This window comes from Denticeps clupeoides, chromosome 2 (assembly GCF_900700375.1).
Source record: "Denticeps clupeoides chromosome 2, fDenClu1.1, whole genome shotgun sequence".
Taxonomy (NCBI): Eukaryota; Metazoa; Chordata; class Actinopteri; order Clupeiformes; family Denticipitidae; genus Denticeps; species Denticeps clupeoides.
The window spans coordinates 5,441,760-5,463,326 of record NC_041708.1 but is presented as its reverse complement, the minus strand read 5'-3'; the positions used below and the strand labels follow the sequence as shown (position 1 = coordinate 5,463,326).

Sequence of the window (21,567 nt, the reverse complement as noted above, 5' to 3'; positions counted from 1 at the left end):
CCACGACAGATCGGTTCAGTGTCTGCATCACTGCCGACGCTGCCCCAATCCGCCTGTCGATCTCCTGCTCCCTTCTTCCCTCACTCGTGAACAAGACCCCAAGATACTTAAACTCTTCCACTTGAGGCAGGACCTCTCTCCCAACCCGGAGTTGGCAAGCCACCCTTTTCTGTTCGAGAACCATGGTCTCAGATTTGGAGGCGCTAATCCTCATCCCAGCCGCTTCACACTCGGCTGCGAACCTAGGTGAGCTGAAGGTCAGAGCCTGATGAAGCTAGGAGAACCACATCATCTGCAAAAAGCAGAGACAAGATTCTCCTGCCGCCAAACTCGGCACTCTCCACACCACGGCTGAGCCTAGAATATAGGTTACGAACAGAACCGGTGACAAAGGGCAGCGCTGGCGGAGTCCAACCCTTACCGGGAACAGGTCCAACTTATGCTGACCAAAGTCACGCTCCTCTGGTACAGAGACTGAATGGCCCTTAACAAAATGCCATCCACTCCATACTCCTGGAGGGCCCCCCATAGGGTGCCCCTGGGAACATGGTCATAAGCCTTGTCCAAATCCACAAAACACATGTATTTATTTGTATTTATTACAATTATTATGCAAACTATTATTTACTTTCAGTGACCACAGAAGACAGTATGGACACAAACTATTATAACATCATAAAATAAAGAATTAACCATTGGCTATAGTAGCTGAAATTGACTGTTTTCTTCATGCATGCTACTCAGCCGTATTCCTCTGTTCTGGGTTCTGTATGTACTGTTTGTGCAGGAATAAACCTGCGGCGCTTGGTGTGATCTGTAACTCGATTTAAAAGAATTTGGAAAATCAACATTACAAGACGCTGACAGCACATGTCACTCAACGCTGCTGCTGTGCTGGAGAAACGGGTTATGGGCTATTCCAGTAAATGGGTGCCATGTCCTTATTGTAACTATTTCAAATTAAACATAATTTTGTATCGAGTAGGGTGGTAGTAGCCTAGTGGGTAGCAAACTCGCCTATGAACCAGAAGACCCAGGTTCAAATTCCAATTACTACCATTGTGTCCCTGAGCAAGACACTTAACCCTATGTTGCTCCAGGGGGTGACTGTCCCTGTAACTACTGATTTGTAAGTCGCTCTGGATAAGGGCGTCTGATAAATGCTGTAAATGTAAATGTAATGTAATGTATCTTTTTTCAACACTAAATCTAAAAACACATATTTAACTACTCAATATATAGTACTGGTCAATCTCAGGCAGCTTTATTTAATTTAATACAAGGATGCCCAAACCCAAAATTATTTAAAAAAAATACATCATTCTGGGAGCAGTGCAAAAATGCTCTGGGTCGGAAGGGGAAGGAGGTGCAGAAGTAGCATATTTTTGATAAAGGGATTTTATTAAACGAAACACAAACCAGTCAAGATGGATGAAAAGGAAACCGAAAGAACGTAAACCTACCCGAAGGTATGTGAAGTTAGGAAATGAAACAAACACAAGGTATGTGGTGTAGCAGCACCGGTCTGTCCGTGATGACGCATTAAAGACGACAGAGGCAGGTATTAGGTTCAGTCATGTAATGGAACAAAATGCAGAGACCTGTGTGTAGGTACAAGACCAGCAGCTTGTACTTTTTACTGTTATTATCTTTAAAAGGATTTGCCTTTCCCTCTCCCCTTGTGTTGCTTTGTATTTGTTTAGGATGTCCTCTAACATAGCCTCATGAGACAAAGGAGTCCTATGAATGGCTGCAGCACGTGGAAGCTGTCTCATCAACTTTTTTACTTTAGTGTGTGAAGAAGCATTTTTTTTTTGTGCCCTTGACTATGTTACCTAAAACACATTATCTCTGTGCCTTGATAGGCACATACTGTAATGTAATCAAGGCCATTTCTATTAGCCACTTTCTAAGTACATTCTAACATTTTGTTGTTGCACAACTACGGTTGAAAAACTAAAAGTTGAAAACTTTCCATGGGAATTAATTGGAATAAACTAAAACTTTGCAAAGTTGGAGGTAGGCCTTTAACAGGGAACTTATATGTAGTTTAATTCCTCTCCTGCTCTGGTCATTCCTCCATCATGTGCACAGATCATTTCTGTAATCCTGCTCACTAAAGCGACAATACTGCTTCTGAACTCACACAATCAAGCTTAGATTAATATACTCAGCTCAGTATATTGATCTGGCATAATAGTTTTAACCAGCAAACAATAACTCTGTCTTTATTCATTGGTTACCAAACAGAGGTGTTAAATTAAAGCAAGTGAATATCATTTCATTGACAATTTGAATATGGTTCTACTCAAAGTTTCTGCTTTCATCGTCATTGTCTTCCTCCGCTTATCCGGGTACGAGTTGCGGGGGCAGCATCCCAAGTAGCGAATCCCAGACATCCCTCTCCCCAGCGACCTCCACAAGCTCCTCTTGCACGACCCCAAGGCGTTCCCAGACTAGAGATATAATTTCTCCAGCGTGTCCTAGCCGGCAGGACAGGCTCCCTGACCAGATGCCCGAACCTCCTCAACTGGCTCCTCTCGATGTCCCTCACCCTATCTCTAAGGCTGCTCCCGGCCACCCTACGGAGGGAACTCATTTTGGCCTCCTGTATCAGCAATCTCGTTCTTTTGGTCATCACCCAAAGCTCATGACCATAGGGGACCGATAGGGACGTCGATCAACTGGTAAATCGAGAGCCTTGCTTTCTGGCTCAGCTCCCTCTTCACCACGACAGATCGGTTCAGTGTCTGCATCACTGCCGACGCTGCCCCAATCTGCCTGTCGATCTCCTGCTCCCTTCTTCCCTCACTCGTGAACAAGACCCCAAGATACTTAAACTCTTCCACTTGAGGCAGGACCTCTCTCCCAACCCGGAGTTGGCAAGCCACCCTTTTCTGTTCGAGAACCATGGTCTCAGATTTGGAGGCGCTAATCCTCATCCCACACTCGGCTGCGAACCTAGGTGAGCTGAAGGTCAGAGCCTGATGAAGCTAGGAGAACCACATCATCTGCAAAAAGCAGAGACAAGATTCTCCTGCCGCCAAACTCGGCACTCTCCACACCACGGCTGAGCCTAGAATATAGGTTACGAACAGAACCGGTGACAAAGGGCAGCGCTGGCGGAGTCCAACCCTTACCGGGAACAGGTCCAACTTATGCGGACCAAAGTCACGCTCCTCTGGTACAGAGACTGAATGACCCTTAACAAAAGGCCATCAACCCCATACTCCTGGAGGGCCCCCCATAGGGTGCCCCTGGGAACATGGTCATAAGCCTTGTCCAAATCCACAAAACACATGTGGATTGGTTGGGCAAACTCCGATGCCCCCTCCATCACCCCAGCAAGGGTAAAGAGCTGGTCCAGATTCCCACGGCCAGGACGAAAACCACATTGCTCCTCCTCAATCTGAGATTCAACTATCAACCGGACCCTCCTCTCCAGTACCCTGGAGTAGACTTTGGAACACACCCTCAGGTCTTCCTTCTTAAATATCGGGACCAGTCTGCCACTCTACAACATCCATAGCCCTCGCCCACCCCCTTGGGCTCCACTGCTGTGCAGCTGTTTGACTACCTCAGCAACTTCTGCCCCTGAGATTGGAAAGTCCATAGCCAGGTATCCCAGCTCTGGTTCCTCCTTGGAATGCACGTTGGTGGGATTAAGGAGCTCCTCAAAGTATCCCTTCCACCGCCCGACTATAGCCCCAGTCGACGTCAGCAGTTCCCCATTCTCACTGTAAAGAGTGTGAGCGAGTTGCTCACTTCCCCTCCTGAGGAGTCAGATGGTTTGCTCTTTGGAGCCGGTCAGTAGTCTTTCTCCATGGCCTCACCGAACTCCTCCCACGCCCGAGACTCAGCAACTTATACTGCTGCACACCATTCGGTACCTGTCTGCTGCTTCTGGAGACCCACAGACCAGCCATGCCCTGTAGGCCTCCTTCTTCAGCCTGACAGCTCCCTTTACCAACAGGTAAGGGGGTTACCACCACAACTGGCACTGGCCACCTTGCGACCACAGCTAGCAACAGTCACCTCAATAATGGCAAAGCGGAACAAGGCTATTCTGACTCAATGTCCCCCACTGCTCTCGGGACGCGGTCAAAGCTCAGTTGGAGGTGGGAATTGAAGACCATCTTTACAGGTTCTTCTGTAAAACCATGATAAGGTGACGGTTCAAAGAGGAGGGTTTCTGCTTTCAAGGTTCCTCAAGGTTTGCAACCCTATTAACAAAATATTTTTACATCGCAACAAACATTTCTGATGGGTAATGTGTTAGGGTAACAGGACTGAGTGAAAACCTGGGGACGCAACTAAAATGTGTATTTTAACTTAATTTTTATGGTTCTAATGAACATTTTTTTCAAAGCATAGATGGATTTGGGGTCACACAACAATTAAATCTTTGAAGGATTTTAATAATTTGATTTCAAGACAAGGTATAGTTAGAGTGCAGGGACAGGTAAGAAATGTATTCAGTGTTCTATATATTTTTTATTAATGTTTTTAATTATATGTTACATTTGCAATTAGGTCAATGTACAAGAATCTATGCTTAATGATAAAATGTATTTTACAATGATGTTAGGTAGTACTAGCATAGTGGCCCAGAAGACCCAGGTTCAAATCCCGCTTACTACTATCCCGCTAGACACTTAACCCTAAATTGCTCCGGGGAGGGGGACTGTCCGGGGGGGATTGTAAATCGATCTGGATAAGGGCGTCTGATAAACACTGTAACTGTAAATTATGTATAGTGCACGTTTGTACATTTAATTTCTGGGGGACATAAATGGCAAAGATTTGGTGGAATGAACCTTGTGCCAAATCCAACTCTGACATTGGTATGAACATGAAATATCTGATCTAATCCGATCTAATCTTGTATTGATACAGATTATGATACCAAGGTATTGCTCACTGTAGATGTTGCCCAGCATCTACAGGATCATAAGGTCATGTACAGCATTTTTATTTGTGGCAGAGTAATTTACAAATTATTTATAGAATACACTACCACTCAAATGCTTCATGCCATTTAGAAATGTCCTTGTTTCTGATAGGAACCAACTGTTTGGTGCATTAAAATTACAGAACTCCAGTCCAGATGTTGTAATGATGGAATATATGCATCCTGTAACATTTCTGTTGTGAAAACTCACGCTGTTTCAATACATGTAGAGAGGAATTTGATCAGCAACATTTAGTCTGGAGTTCCAGTGGAAAGTTGAACATTGTCCAAACCGTCCCCTCCCCGATGTACATAAATATGTGCTGTGCATCAGAAGTTGTGTGCTCTTCCTTCAGACCTTTTATGTGACAGGAGAAACCGGTTCAGGCAAGTCGACCTTCATCAACGCCATAAGAGGACTGAGAGAGGATGATGAAGGAGCTGCACCAACTGAAACAACAATGAAACCAGAAATGTACCAACATCCCAGACTGCCTAATGTGCAGATATGTGATCTGCAAGGAATTGAAGGCACATTTGAAGCAAAGAGCTGCTTAAAAAAAGTCCATTTCCACAATTACGACTTCTTCATCATCATTACAGCAAGTAGATTCAAAGAAAATGACCTGATGCTGGCCAAAGAAATAATGAGAGAGAAAAAAAGTTTGGTTGAAGATTGATATGGACATTCTCTCAGAAATGAGGAAGGGGAGGACTGAGGAAGAAGTACTCAGGAAAATAAAGAAAGACTGTCTGCATAATCTGAAGGTGGTCAGAATGTAAAGAAACAATGACTGACTGAATACACACTAGTAGAGTATCTAGCAGATGTGGGTTCATCTAGATCATTATTTCAAACCTACAAATACTTTTATTTCTCTCATTTATTCTAGTCAAACTAATTTCATGTTTTTTTTTTCCCCCACGGACATACTAGGACATTTCTAAATAACCCTAAACGTATGATCAGTAGTGTAGGAATAGTTTAGGAGAAGATGTAACATAGGACAGATTTCAAAGGGGTAAAACAGGAAAACTTGCAGATTGTACAGATGATGCTCAGGCTCAAACCCTATTCAAAATTTTTGAGTAAAACAGGACTAACAGCTTAGAAGAAACGCAACAAAAACATTGTCCAAACCCTCCCCTATCCAACGTATATAAATATGTGCTGTACATCAGAAGTTCAGTGCTCTTCCTGAGGACCTTTTATCCAATCCTCTTTTTTGCCTTCAGACAGCTTGTATAATTTTGGTGTGTATAATGAATTTTTCTATGGTGATGCAAAGTTTTGTAGCAACTTTAAGCTGTGTTTCTTTTTTTAAACTTCTACCCACATGTTTATTAGTGTAATACTTCACTACAGCTGGTTTATATTTCTTGGAGACAATTGACACATTTTTCACATTATTGTTGGAGTTATTGTTGTGATTTATTTATTTATCTCAAGTGCGATAGCAGCTTTAGGTGTTTTACCATGGGTTCCAACATCTCAACGATGCAGCGAGCAGCAGGTACAGAGGTACGTTTGCGAATTTGGATAATAATAATAATGATTATTTAAAATCATTATTAAATAATATCTTTTTTTTTATTATATTGATCCTCATATAATTTATATCTATGTTCACCAAGGCAAATGGAAACATGTCCTGGTTAAACATTGATTCCTGCTTCTCAGTAATACGAGCAGAAAGTATTGTGGTAAGATTAATCCACACAAAAACATACATACATTGTTTGTGTGTGTGTGTGTGTGTGTGTGTGTACTTCTGAATTAGACCCGTCTAAGCTACAGAGATGACATAATTATAAAATCAGGTATATACAGCTACTGTTCTAGCGTGTTTTAGATCATTCATTATTCATATCTAACCTTTGTCTGATTAATAGAACTTGACAGGTCCTGCTGCAACTGTTCGTAAGGCCCAGAAGGAAATAGATGATCTACAAAATGTGAATCTCAGCATTGCTGTGACAGGAGAAACCGGTTCAGGCAAGTCGACCTTCATCAACGCCATAAGAGGACTGAGTGACGATGATGAAGGAGCTGCACCAACTGGTGTTACTGAAACAACAATGAAACCAGAAATGTACCAACATCCCAGACTGCCTAATGTGAAGATATGGGATCTGCCTGGAATTGGAGGCACATTTGACGCAAAGAACTACTTAAAAAAAGTCAATTTCCACACGTACGACTTCTTCATCATCATTACAGCAAGTAGATTCAAAGAGAATGACCTGAAGCTGGCCAAAGAAATAATGAGAAAGAAAAAAAGTTTTTACATGGTTCGCTCAAAGATTGATATGGACATTCACTCAGAAAAGAGGAAGGGGAGGACTGAGGAGGAAGTTCTCAGGAAAATAAAGGAAGACTCTCAACATAACCTGAAGGTGGTCGGAAATCCTCCAGTGTTCCTCATATGCTCGTATGCTCTAGAGAAATATGATTTCGAAGATCTGATACAACACCTTCTGAAAGAACTTCCAGGTCTCAAGAGAGCAGTTCTCAGGCTTTTGCCAGTTTCCTCCATGGAGATTCTACAACAGAAATATGAGCTCTATCGTGGTATAGCTTGGGCAGCATTCATTGTTGCTAATGCCTCAGCACTAGCTCCTGTACCATGTCTGAACAATGTACTTAATGTCACCTTTACGGTGGGATTTTTGACATGGTGGTATTTTGACCTTGGCCTTGATGATAGGTCACTTCAGAAGATGTCAGATAGGCTAAACATGCCAGAACTGAGAGACATCAGCCAGAAGCAGCTTCTGACTTCAGCTCTCAGAAAGAAATGCATACAGGTGTTGAACTTAGATTCTGTCAGAGAACCAGACACACCAGACTCATTTGTCGAGTCTGTGATTTTACTCTTGACTGGATTGACAAACAGTCCAAATGTCATTTATTTAGGACTAGAGCTCATGTACGAAATGGCCAAGGAGGTGTTGGAACAGGCAGAATTAAGATAAATTTTAATATATTATATTAGGGCAGACAATTTATAGAGACGATAACTTGTCTCTCAGTTTTTGACATGGTGCTATTATGACTTTGGAAACTTCAATTAGATTGAAAATTGAGGGATTTGTTGATTTAATTCAACTGCTATTTGTCGGTGTAGAAGGTTGTACAGCAGCCACAGTTTAATTTTTTAATGTGGGACTTTTATCTGTATGTGTTTCATGAGCGTTTGTGGGAGAAGGAGGTTTCAAACCTACATAAATAAAGACTAATACTTTGATGTGTCGTCTTTGTGGGAATTATGAAAATTCAGGATTTCAGTGCACCAAGGCATTTGTGGCACTTCCAGAAAAAGAATAAAAATGGAAATACAGTGAGTAACATTCTGTTGAGATTTAGAAATAAGGAAAAGATACAAATATCATCAGGAATTTGACAGTATAGGGCTGGGGCGTGACACTTTAACGTCACCAATTGCGTTGACGCAAAATATGTGCGCAAATATTTTGGATCCCAAGCGAAAATATATTTTATACTTGATGTCGGAGTTGGCTATAAGAGGACATATGCCTGACTTGGTAAAAATGACATTTGTGAATTGATTCATAAGCACATTGTTTTACTAACTTATTAATAATTCCACGTGCTTGACGACTGGTCCGCCGATTAAGCCTCATGGTCATTTTTTATAATAATGTTCTTATAATGAGGCATGGACAGAAGGGTGTCCTCAGAGGTCATCCACGATTATTATAAGATACCTCAAATTAAAGCAGGTCTGATCATTATTAGTGTAGGGACCCTATATGTTAATGAAGATACTCAACATACTCAGGAGAAATGCCTTTTTGGGAATTTTATTATATACAAGATCTAAAACAATTACAAACAACATAAAAGACGAAAGGGAGGTACGTTTCATTCACACTCAAACAGCTATCTTGATTAACGTTAAAGTGTCAGATTTTACCTTAATCATTTTACCTTAATTACCATAAATTAAACCTTAATTTACTTTTACCTTATCAGGTACGAACTTTAGGTGAAGGCTATGATGTTATAATGCAGCTCGGCTTCACGAGTAGCACAGAGGCAGAGCTATGCAAGGTCCAATCAATACTAATATACTTTGCATGATCCGTCACATGTTCTCTGTCTGAAGATGGTCCTACATCATAGGTGATAAGGCTGGCTCTTGTGCTGTTTGTGTCTCGTGTGGTCTTGTGAGGTCAGGGTGTCGTTGAGGCTGAAGTTTGGAGCAGTTGGTCTTCTTCTGTTCTGTTCAGTAGGATTCAGTTGTTTCTTTGTTTGTTTCTTCCTCACTGCTTTGCTTTTCTCCGCTTTTTTAAATCTCTGCTTCTCTCCTGCTCTTTTGCTGCTTTCTTGCTGCTTCTCCTGCTAAGTTGGCAATGGGATGCCAACTTTGTCTGCAGTAAGACATTTACATTTACATTTACAGCATTTATCAGACGCCCTTATCCAGAGTGACTTACAATCAGTATTTACAGGGACAGTCCCCCTGGAGCAATTTAGGGTTAAGTGTCTTGCTCAGGGACACAATGGTAGTAAGTGGGATTCGAACCCGGGTCTTCTGGTTCATAGGCGAGTGTGTTACCCACTAGGCTACTACCACACCAGGTTGAGGCCTTAGCCAATGGTGTGATGCTGCAGGGAGGACTGGCATTGCTTCTCCCCCTTGACCTTCTGACCAGAGACGAGTTTATTCTGATGCTCATTATAAGAAAGTGATTATGCAATAATCACAAAGACAGTCTTATGCAATTCACTCTTGTTAGTCACTCATTCCACATTCACTCAGGTTACAAATGGGTGGTTACAGAGACACCAAACAGTACATGTGTATGGATGGCGTACCACATTCTTGTCAATAACTGGAAAACATAACTGGAAGTTAACCAGGTATGTCCTTTGAACATAGTTCATGGGATGTGAAAGTGTCCCACCAAATGACATTAGTCCAATGTCCTCCAGAAGAACTAAAGAAAGCATTTTTCTTTGAGAACTTTCAAGATGTCTCCTGAAGTTCTGGCGGGAACTCTGGAGGACCTTTGCCCAAGTCTCCTGGAGAGAGAGAGACAGGTCTCGGATTTTGGTCATCTTGCCCTGGACTGTGAAGGTTATCTTTGTAGAGATGTTAATGTGTGTGGAATGCGGTACCATCTCTGTTCCCCTACAAAAGGAACTAAAAGAACACATAACAAAAAAGAACTGCATTAAAGAAATTTCTTTCTGACCCAAGTCATGTGGGCGGAGCTAACAGGACTTTTTGCCTTCACAGTCTCACGCTAATGTATTTAAGCAAGGAAGAAAAAATGAAATGTGTTCTTAATAAAAAATGTTCTTGCAATTACAATTCGAATTTTGTGAAGCTTTGAAAAACAAAGAGTCTTTGAGGCGATTGGAAGAGTTACGCATCAGTTTACCGTACACACCCTAACTGGCACTGCTTGCAGCAATGTCCCACAAACACATTAAATACTGTCAGTTTTTGCTAATACAGCATCAACACATGGCTTTAAGCAGAAGGGCAGTCTTCTATGTTCATGAGAGAGTGCAAGAAATAATGATGAAAACCCACGTTGAAATGCAGCCAGTCATGGAGATTATATAAGAGTTAAAGCCCCAAAGCTCATATATGACGAGAGGCGAAAGTGAAGCATGCATAACTGAATTGTGCGTCATGTCTTTTGTGGTGGACATGCTGGATTTGAAGGTCCTCTTCAGCCTGTTGGTCCACGGATATAAACCATACTGGCCTTTGAAATTACTCCTGGAATAAATGTTGAAGTTTTATACATAATAGCCAAGTGGAAGATAAACTTTCACCCAACCAATGTGTGATGGTGTATTGGAATATGCCTGCTTGGACGTCTTGTTATTGTTCGTCTACCGCTTACCATGGATGAAAAAGCTGGAAGAGGATTGGTACACTTGGTTATAGATATTGGGAGAGAAAAGGTACCTGTACCTCACTTGGGCAAGTGAAGCGCCACCTTAATTGACCAGAATGCAGCTCATCATTAATCAAAGTACCCCAGATAATATACCAATTAGTACTGATGATCCAAAAGATCTAATCCTTTTCCCGGAGGTTATTCATTACGATTACATCAATTATTAATGAATGAACACAAATGTGACCATCACAGAAAGCTTTGCTTATTTTTTTATGATTTAATCCGGAGCCAAATTAATTTTACCACAAACAGGGACACCACACACTAATTGTGATAGAAATGGAAAAAAAACACAAATCACATATACAGTGTTCCACACTCCAAACACCAAAAGAAAAAAAAGGGCTCCCCAGCCAACGTTAACTTTAAAATCGCGTTGTGACAGTGAAGTTTGTGGTCTATATAGCTTGCCATAGTCGCGACTCGCCGTATTTGTGTCAAGTAAACGACGTAGAAACGGCCTTAATTTTTTTTAAAGCACGTCGTTATAGTGGGAGTTTGTGGTCCAGATGGCCGTAGAAACGCCTTTAATTTGTAAAATTGCGTCGTGAGAGTGGAGTTTGTGGTCCAGATGGCCGTAGAAACGCCTTTAATTTATAAAATTGCGTCGTGAGAGTGGAGTTTGTGGTCCAGATGGCCGTAGAAACGCCTTTAATTTGTAAAATTGCGTCGTGAGAGTGGAGTTTGTGGTCCAGATGGCTTGCCATAGTTCTGAACCGCGAGTCGCGGTAATATTGCACGCAAACGCCGTACAAACGCCCTTCATTTTTCAACTGGTGTCGTCGTGAAAGTCGAGTTTGCGGTCCTGATGGCTTGCCATAAGCGTGGGGGACGAACTCATCGGGTCCCGAGGGGGCGTATTTGCGAGTGGTCATATTTCCATGGTTTCACTTCAAGAATGTGGTGTATTCATGATTGCTGCAAAGAAAAAACCTACAATCAAAATCAGCCACAACCACGTGTTATTTAAACACATATGCTAAATATATGTTACCTGACACAAATGTACCCAGTGTCCCGTATTAACAACATTTAAGGCCAAAATCACATACAGTATGTCTCAATGGGCAAGTGGTGAAGGGGTATGAAACTCTCAAAATGACTTTAGAAATTCTTTAACATTGTTTTACTAAAGAAAAAACAAAAAAACAGATAATATTTAAACACGACTAAAATATATGCATATACTATAAATTAATATGGAAATGTTAAAGAACTGTAATATGAAAGTAAAAATTTTCTTCTTCTATGTTTTTGCTCTGCAATCGATTGTGCTCAAATTAATGACTAAAGAGCTTCTTTTTATTATGTTTACAGCCATAATAATAACAGACCTTCTTTTTTCAAAAACATTTGACGAATCTCAAAAACATCAAATTAGAACCAAATAACAATCAGACAGACGATAATTCATATTTATAAGGATACCTTATCGGCACAATGGTAGCAGAATGATTAAAGGTATGTCATATTAAGAATCATTCAGGATCCCATTGAATGTCACCAGTAAAATATAGCGATGGAACATAAACACATAAAAAAAATAAAGGGACAACCAGACAAACCTGTAGACTTTCTGACCAACAGATCACAGTACTTGTTAAAAACACTGGTTACTGGTTAACAACATTCTCTTTGACCTCCGTTATAACGCGACTGGGTCACCACATCTTTTACAGTGTGGTCTGATGGGGAGTTAGCATCACTGCTGGGACAGAACGAGACTGAAGGGGCTGATCTGGAGGGTCAGCTAAGCTGTCATCCCTTTTCTACAACATCTCCCACCCCATGAGGGAGATTGCACTGAGCAGCTCCTTCGGTGGCAGGGTGCTGCACCCATGATGTGAGATGGAGAGAAAACCATGGTAGTAAACCATGGTATTAAACCATGGTAGTAAACTATGTGATATTTCAGTTTTTCTTTCCTAATAAACATGCAAAAAGGTCAACAATTCTGTGTTTTTCTGTCAATATGGGGTGCTATCTGTACAAAAAAAATGAACTTAAATTATTTTAGCAAATTGCTGCAATATACAAAGAGGGAAGAATTTAAGGGGGTCTGAATCCTTTCCGAACCCACTGTATATATCCATTCTGTACATACAGTGGGTTTCCTTCCATTTTTATATGTACACAAACAATACTACACTAATCTCTGACAAACATACAGCTAAACCACTACACAAAGACAAGTCAAGTCTCTAACCAAAGCAAAGTGCAAATATCAAAACAAAGAGCAAACCAATTAGTGCCCATAACATGGAACATAACAACATATTTAATATGTATTATGGCGGTGGTGGCAAAACACAAGTGCGAGATCATCATGGCTTGCGAGTGTCCTAAGAAGACAATACATTCATTATAAATAAATAATCTATTTTAGAACCATGACTTCAAAACCATCACAACCCTAACACATACACAAACGGCACAATGTGAAGATGTATCATGATACATCATTACCATCCAAAGGTGGTAAAGATGACCATGTGGTTACAATTAGACCCATCAAGTTAAAATTCCTTTTTGAAGGGATTTAGGAACAGTCCCTGGTGGTAGTATCACAGTGGGTTAGACACTCGCCTATGAACCAGAAGACTCAGGTTCAAATTTGACTACCATTGTGTCGCTGAGCAAGACACTTAACCCTAAGTTACTCCAGGGGGGACTGTCCCTGTAACTACTGATTGCAAGTTGATAAATGCTATAAATGTAATGTCCGTGGAGCAGCTCAGAGACATAGCGGTAGTACTAAGTGGCTATGAAATAAACTATTTCTGACACATGAACTGGGATCAGAACGAGAGAGACGTGTAGGAGGAGACGAGAAACCTCGGTGCGGCGGGACGCACGGAGGCAGGTAAGTTCCCTTCGCGTTAATCAGCGAATGCGGACGGCGCGAGCCGCAACACCACACTGGACGACAGGAAGGAGTTCAGGATTCAGGATAACAGGGAGGACAGGTACGGTCTTACTTTGGTTGAGGATTTCGGAGCCGAGTCTAATGACGTGTGTCATTCAATGACTGAGCAGTTGGCAGCTGCTCTCTAGCCTATTTATAGGAGTCACGTTACTCCCAGTCACATGATGGTGGATCCGGAGCTTGAGGATGAAGCGAGGATCTGACAAAGGGCTTTAGTTTGCTGACATGAAAAAACAGATGGACACGGATGGCAGGAGGGAGTTGGAGATAGTAGGTGAGGGGGTTGATTCGGCTGAGGATCCGGAATGGCCCGATGTATCGAGGGGACAGTTTGTGTGACTCAGCCCTGAGACGCAGGTCTTGGGTGGATAGCCACACTCTCTGTCCCACTCAGAAGCGCAGTCGCGCTTCGTGAGGCGGCAAGGAGGGTCGACCGCCCGGATTTCCAGGCCTTTCGGCAACCGCGGATCATCTGACGGGTCAAGGGGACCCCACCTGCGGGCACCTGGTGAGCGAAGATGGGGGGCTGATATCCATGGCAGATCTCAAAGGGGCTATGGCAGGTGGCGGAGGAGACTTGCAGGTTGTGGGCCAGCTCCGCCCAAAGGAGAAACCCAGGCCAGGTGCATTGGCGTTCCATCGCAAAGCACCGCAGGTATCGTCCCAGCTGTTGGTTGGCCCTCTCCACCTGGCCGTTGGAGAGGCTGCAGGTTGATCCAATGAGGGGACAGAACGCCTGAGACACACACAGCTGAGACGAATTGGGGTCCCCAATCAGAGACGATGTCCTGGGGGAACCCATGAAGGCGGAACACGTGTTGAAGCGCGAGGTCAGTGGTTGTGGCAGAGGATGGTAGGCCAGGCAGGGCGAACAAGTGGATCGCTGTGGAGAAGCGATCCACTATGGTCAGGATGGTGGTCATACCATTAGCTTCAGGGAGACCAGTGATGAAGTCCAAGGCGAGGTGGGTCCAGGGGCGATGAGGAATGGGAAGAGGACGCAGGGGCCCAGCAGCCGGAGTGTTGGGAGTCTTGGCCCGGGCACAGACGTCGCAGGCATCAAAGTAAGCCAAAGTAAGCCCGCCGTACCGAAGGCTACCAGAACGCCCGGCGAATGAAGGTGAGGGTCCGTTGGCGTCCTGGATGGCCTGAGACCACGGAGGAATGGCCCCGATGCAGTACATCAGGCCTGCTGGTATTTGGGACGTACAGGCACCCTGGTGGGGTGTTAGCTGGGCCAGGGTTGGACACCTGGCCATCCGGACCTTCGTCTCGAGGGACCACCAGAGAGGGGCCAGGATGCGATGAGGAGGAAGAACCAGTTCGAGGTCGGAGGATGGTGAGTCTGGAGCGTGTTGACGTGAAAGAGCATCGGTTTTTTGATTTTTGGAACCGGGATGGTAGGAGAGTTGAAAGTTGAACAAACGGAAGGGAAGGATCTGGGTGTTGAAGAATGGGGGTGGTGGTGAAATGAAAACACAAGGATTTATGGCCTCATGGGTCAGGTGAACTGAGCAGTTGGCACCTGCTCTCTAGCCTATTTATAGGAGTCACGTTACCTCATTTCCGTGTTTTATACAATTATATAAATATACAACAGGTGAACACGATCAGGGAACATTGCAGAAGACGAACATGAAACTCCGGTCCGGACTCCGGATCCGGAGTAACCCCTGCCGGTCCGGATCATGACAGTACTCACCCTCAAAGGCACTACCACCTGGGAGTGCCCCACAAAACGGTCCATGAAAGGGGGGAGGATGTCCATAAGGACGAGTGCCGGTTGTCCTGCACCAGCGGCGTCAGGCCCGGGCCAAAGCACGGCTCGTCCGTGGGGGACCGGCATCCTGACCGCCGTCCGCAGGCACCAGTCACTCCGGTCAGTCTCCGGCACGCCCCGCTGGAAAGTTCGGCGCCTCCCTCGTCTCGGTTAACGTTGGGAGCACCTGAACTGCGCGACCGTTCTCCTCGACCCCACGGTAGCTTTCGTAGGACACCGAGGTCCGGTCGCACGGATTCGTCGGTACTCCCCCGCCTCCGGAATTGCAAGTGGGAACATGGACAGCGTGACAGATCCTCTCGACCCCACGGTAGCTTTCGTAGGCCGCCGAGTCTGTCACGCTTGGGGAAACTTTTTAAAAACATGGACTGGTTCTTGGGCAGGGCACTGGCGATTACCGGAACTGCGTCACTGGAATCGCCGGGGGGACATGGACAGTGTGACAGATCCTCTCGACCCCACGGTAGCTTTCGTAGGCCGCCGAGAGTCTGTCACGCTTGGGGAAACTTTAAAAACATGGACTGGATCTTGGGCAGGGCACTGGCAATTACCGGAGCTGCGTCGCTGGAATCCGGACGAGACAGCGGCGTCGGGGGAACCTTGAACATGGATCTGTGGGGCAGACGTCCTCCCGACCATCCATGGCTCCCTGGATCTCAGCGGGGCGTAGATCGGCTGCGTCCACATGGTCGGGTCATTCTGTCACGGGTGGGCTGGACATGGCATGAAGGAGGACGCATATGCACGACTTCACACGACAAGGGAACATTAACACGCAGTGACCTGATGGCAAACAGACACGAACAGGATAGCTTTATACAATTATAAAATAGACACCAGGTGAACACGATCAGGGAACATTACATGAGACTAACATGAAACTCCGGTCCAGACTCCGGATCCGGAGTAACCCCTGCTGGTCCAGATCATGACAAATAATGATAATGCGGCCATATTAAAGCAAAAAAAAGAGGCGGGACTTGAGTGTTAAATATTGTAATATATAACATAGCATAAAAATGTTCAATATAATAAATATATTATATACACATAATATAAAACATTAAATTATATTATTTTAAATATTATAATATTTAACACACGTTTTCTTTCATGTGGAAGTATGTTTGGGAACATGGACTGTGTGCTAAAACAAAGAAACAAACACTAACACTAGCTCTAGAAAACAGAGACTTGCCTATGGGTGAAGTGTAAGTGTAATACTCACCTTTTCTCCCTGAACATGGTGTTCACCAGTCCACCATGCACAATGAAAGTCTAATGGTGCTAGTTACAAGGAATCATTCTAAAGTCATCCCCATTCCTATAAAAAAGCACAACCAAAGGTCCCGTGGCTCTTACCTCTCTTGTGATGAAAGCCATGGAAAGGGTCATAAAACACCACATCTTAAGAACCACCAATAAAATATAACGTTTACAAGTAAAATAGTAAAAAAGTATGAAAAAAACAGTGTAATGACAAGTGATAATCAGCCTCAAACTGCAGTGTACAACCACAGTGGCACTAAACACCATGTGAATCCCCTGACCTGAATCCCACTGAAAATAAAGGGAAAGAAAGTGAAGTGATTTTCATTGTGATACACAGCAAGCACAGCACATGGTAACACAACAAAATGTGTCCTCTGCATTTAACAATCACCCTTGGTGAGCAGTGGGCAGCCATGACAGGCTGCCCGGGGAGCAGAGTGTGGGGACGGTGTTTTGCCACCTCTTTAGCTCGGGATTCGAACTGGCAACCTTCCGATTACAGGTCCGTTTCCATACCTGCTAGGCCACCACTGCCCCAGCTTGTTGAAGACAAAACTGAAGAGAAAATGCTCCAAGAACAAGCAGGAACTGAAAACAGTTGCAGTAGAGGCCTGACAGAGAGGGAAGTGACCCAGTGACTGGTGATGTATATGCGTTCCAGACTTGAGGCTGTAATGGACTGCAAAGGATTTGCAGCCTAGTATTAAAATGCTACATTTTGATTTATGATTGTTAATTTGTTCCATTACTTATGATCCCTTAAAAAGTGGAAGGCACATATACAAACTGTCACATATACAAAGATATAAAAAAAAACTTTGTGTCACATATACAAAGATATAAAAAAAACTGTTTTGAAAATGCATTTCAAAACAGTTCTAAATTAAATAGCATTTTTGTGAATGAAACAAGTATTTTATCCTTTTGAAACAAAACTTAGTGGATAATCCTTTGTTGGCAATCGCAGATGTCATGTGATGCTGTTTCACCATCAGCCATCAGTGGATGTGCCTTGCTTCCTAAAGGGGGCGGAGCTGGCAAACAACCTGCAGGTCTCCTCCTCCAACGGGATTCGTCCCATTGAAATCTTTAACGGCTACCAACCAACCACCTTCACCCAGGGTGGTGGTCACCCTTTCACCCACCAGTTGGTCCAGGGCTGCTGAAAGACCTGGGCCAAGGCTCGCATCGCCCTCCCTGCCGCCTCACAGCGCACCGTAGCCCAACACAACCGGCGACGCCTGGTTATCAGGTGGGCGCCTGCGTCTGGCTATCCACCCAGGACCTCCAACTCCGCACGGAATCCCATAAACTGACTCCCAGGTACATCGGCCCCTACCACATCCTCAACCGGACCAGTCCTGCCAGGGATCATTCACCTGAAGTGTGAGATGATTGTTCTTGCTCTGTTATTATTTGTTCGTATGTATGTAATTTACATTAATGATATTTATGTATTGTTATTTGGTAACAGCTCTCCAAACAGTTCCACATACTGTCAATATATAAAGTGAATATTGGTATAGTTAAACTGACCTAGTTATGTTGTAATGTAGTGAGTCTAACCTGTCTTTAAGATACATCTCAAGCATAAAAAAAACAGTAAAACACCCTAAAAACCACTAATAATGTCAACATGGGCAACTCACAATTCCCATCCCTAATTTAAAGTCAGTCAGGGATGGTTTTGTATTTAAAAAACAAAATGACAAAATAAATGGCACAACAGCTAAATGGTAAAAGTTTTATTTTCGAGCCTGCTGTGAAACGAGTTCCCCCCATTGCTCACATGCAGGCTGCACAGTAAGAGGAAATGTTGCATCGCTTTAGTCAATGGGATACAAATATATCACACCCCCAGTTCAAATACAGACTGAAAATCAAGACTAGGACCAAAATATTCTCATTATATAGCAAGACATATGTTGCAGTCATTATTTGTATAAAAGTGAAAAAATAATAATAACACAAAAATAATACTTTCTGGATGATATTATTTTGTACATCCAACCGTGTGTGTGGCACTGACAAGTATTACAAGAGTACATCCTGGTTATTGGCCAGTGTTACTGATTTCCAATAATGAAAAACACTGTCTTGTGAGAGCAAACTTTATGTTTTTTTTTTTTTATTTCAAATAAAAAGCAATGAGCAAATCTCTAAACCCGTTCAGAGGAATGGTCAAGTAAATTCTGGATTTCTTCATTTTTTTTTATTTATTGAGCGAATACAATCTGAACAGTGGTAATTCTGATTTTAAAAAGTACATCCTTCCCCCCGGGCTGTTATACAGCAGGAATTAAAAAGTCACAGTTTGGTCATTGGTATGTGCAGGTTGTTCCAAGGCCCCATCCACAGTTCCTCCTCGTCGGACTGTGTGCGGTCACTTTGTGACTCTATAGGCCCTTTGTCCACATTGTCTATAGTGGACTCCTGCTCGTCTGAATTGTGCAGCCCGTCCTTGTTGGATTTGGATGCTATGCTGTCCAAAACACTGCCGCTGGAAGCCAGGCACTCACTGGTGAGCCTGGTGACAAGATTGGCCTCAACTTTTGCGGGCGAGGCGGGCCTGTCAGTCGGCCCATTAAGAGGGACCCGCTCCTCGTGGGTCACTGCCAGCTTGTCCAGTTTCTTAAAGTGCTTGCCCAGCCGCACGGGTGAGGCCACCTTGATGTTGTTGGAAATGGCGGCCCGGCGCGTCCGGATGATGGAGCCATTCTGCGCAAGGTAGACGCTGCCGTTGATATTGCTATGGCTGTTGACATTGGACAGGCGGTTCCGCTGCGTCTCGGCGTTGCTGTCCTCTCCTGTAGAGCTGGTCTCGTATTCGCGGTCCACCACCAGCTTAATCCGCTTCTTTCTTCCGTACTGCTGAGGAAAAAAACGGTGGAGACACGATGGTGAGGTTTCATTCGCTTTAGGGAAAATTGCACACAGAATAAAAGAGGGGGAGCCAAAACCAAACCGTTTTCAAAGCGAAGGCTCGAGCATCGTTTAATAAGTGTGGGTGCAGAACGATGGCAGAACAGAAGACAGCTGGAGCGTTCAGACGGAAGGGAGAGGAGAGCGAGGAGGAAAGCATGCACAGTACAGGCCGGAGGAATCGTCACACGCAGAAGGCCACACACTCTTTCTTACAGAACTGAGATGGTCGGCCATGTTTGGGAGTCTGCATTCCTTCACTCTGCCTGATTGTGTCCTGGTGCTCCACCTCCATCTTCCCCCTCCCTGGCTGAGAAGCTGTTCGCTTCAGTCTTTACGGAGGTTTTTTCCTCAGTTTCCTCGTCGTCAGCGATGGAAGGAAGACGGTCTCCACCAGTATCCTCCGAGCTTTGGCTGCTGCAGGAGGAGAGGTACCTGTTGGCTTGGATCTTTTCATTATTACTTCTGCCTTCCCCTTCGGAGGACTCGTCTTCTGTCTCCTCTTTGATACTGTCCACAGAAAATGGGGTTTTGACGGAACTTCTAATGGACCCCGAGCGGCTGTTTGTGGATCTGGAACTGCCGTCCTCTAGCTGGTTGGCCAGAGACATGTCAGGGTTTGACGCGCTGCGGCTACTGAAGCTGTAGGAGGACCTTGACCTTCTCTCAGTGTTGCTATTTGGTCTGCAGCTGGTACTCAACCCCCTACTGGATCCATCTAGAGGCTTCCTGACATGACCAAGGTGAGAAAAGTTGGAGGAAAGGTCAGACTCTGTCTCCAGATCCTCTTCATCTTCGGAATTGGCGCTGTCTCCTTTACCATCATCGCTGTCTGTTTCAGTTTCTTCTTCTGATTCAACAGTGGACTCCTCAGATCCCTCGGATTCTTTTTCTGTATCCACTCCCAACTCTGATCCATTCTCTGCATCTTCCTCTGTGTTGGACTCATTACCTAGCTCAGATTCTCCATCCACGTCTGACGCATCGCTGTCAGATCCGCTCACTCCCTCTGAGTCTTCTCCACTGTCTTCTGACGCTTCATCTGATGCTGATTTATTCCTTGCATAATCTTTAATTGTGGATGAGTTTTTGCATGCGCCTGTAATTGGACTCTCAGCAAAGCTCTCAGATTCGGAGACGCTAGCGTCTTGTGTTCTCTCCCCGGTGGCTCCGGGATCAGAATCCCTTTCTTCTTCAGCAGCAATGTGTGAAGCAGAGGGAGTTCCTCCACTACTGCTGGCAGAACCACCACCAGCACCAGCCTGGGAATGCCTCGTTGGCTGCAGTTTCTCAGCAATGCTAATTTGGCTCAGAACCTTCCCCAAGCGTATCTTAGCAGAGGGTTTTTCTTCCTTGGTCTGGAAGTACGAACCTTCAATGACCATTCCAGTGTCTGTCTGATGAGCCTGGCTCAGCTTGGGGATGTCTGTACCATTAGAACCTTCCTCGGTGGACATCATAGGGAATACTTTAGATTTTTTCCATGGTAACTGATAAGGGACAGTCTTACTTTGAGGTTTGTTACTGGCTAGGAGTTTACTGAGTTTAAGGACTGCTTTGAGTTTGTGTGCAGCTTTGGAACTGTGAGTTTCAGGCTTAGTGCTGCCCTCTTGTGGACTGACATGGTTCTGCATTAAAACTGGAGGCTGGTCTCCGAAGGCAGGTCGCGGAAAAGGGCCCGGTGGAGAAGGACCCTGTGGAGGTCCTGCGCCTGGATGAGCAACCTGTTACAGCAACATCACCCCAGCCTGACATTAAACAACATTTTTC

The 21,567-nt window shown here is 44.2% G+C and overlaps 2 protein-coding genes across 10 annotated transcripts in view; one reads left to right on the top strand and one right to left on the bottom strand.

Annotated features, from left to right (window-relative positions):
- The first annotated feature begins 5,894 nt into the window (after positions 1-5,894).
- LOC114784602 (T-cell-specific guanine nucleotide triphosphate-binding protein 1-like) lies at positions 5,895-7,990 on the top strand. Its single transcript, XM_028970098.1, has 4 exons — positions 5,895-6,205; positions 6,402-6,473; positions 6,587-6,655; positions 6,845-7,990. Exons 2-4 carry the CDS (start codon positions 6,429-6,431, stop codon positions 7,925-7,927), a joined length of 1,197 nt encoding a protein of 398 aa, XP_028825931.1. The 5' UTR covers positions 5,895-6,205; positions 6,402-6,428; the 3' UTR covers positions 7,928-7,990.
- Positions 7,991-18,605: 10,615 nt separating this feature from the next.
- pcdh15b (protocadherin-related 15b) overlaps positions 18,606-21,567 on the bottom strand; it is a 209,906-nt gene continuing 206,944 nt past the window's right edge. For 5 of the 9 annotated variants that reach the window (XM_028964715.1, XM_028964706.1, XM_028964686.1 and 2 more), the window contains one exon: positions 19,774-21,521. In XM_028964715.1, the coding sequence (XP_028820548.1) occupies positions 20,055-21,521 (1,467 nt within the window). In that variant the 3' untranslated portion in view covers positions 19,774-20,054. Of the gene's footprint in view, positions 19,747-19,770; positions 21,522-21,567 lie in introns of those variants that run through there. The other 4 variants (XM_028964695.1, XM_028964767.1, XM_028964758.1 and 1 more) reach the window with 4 other exon arrangements.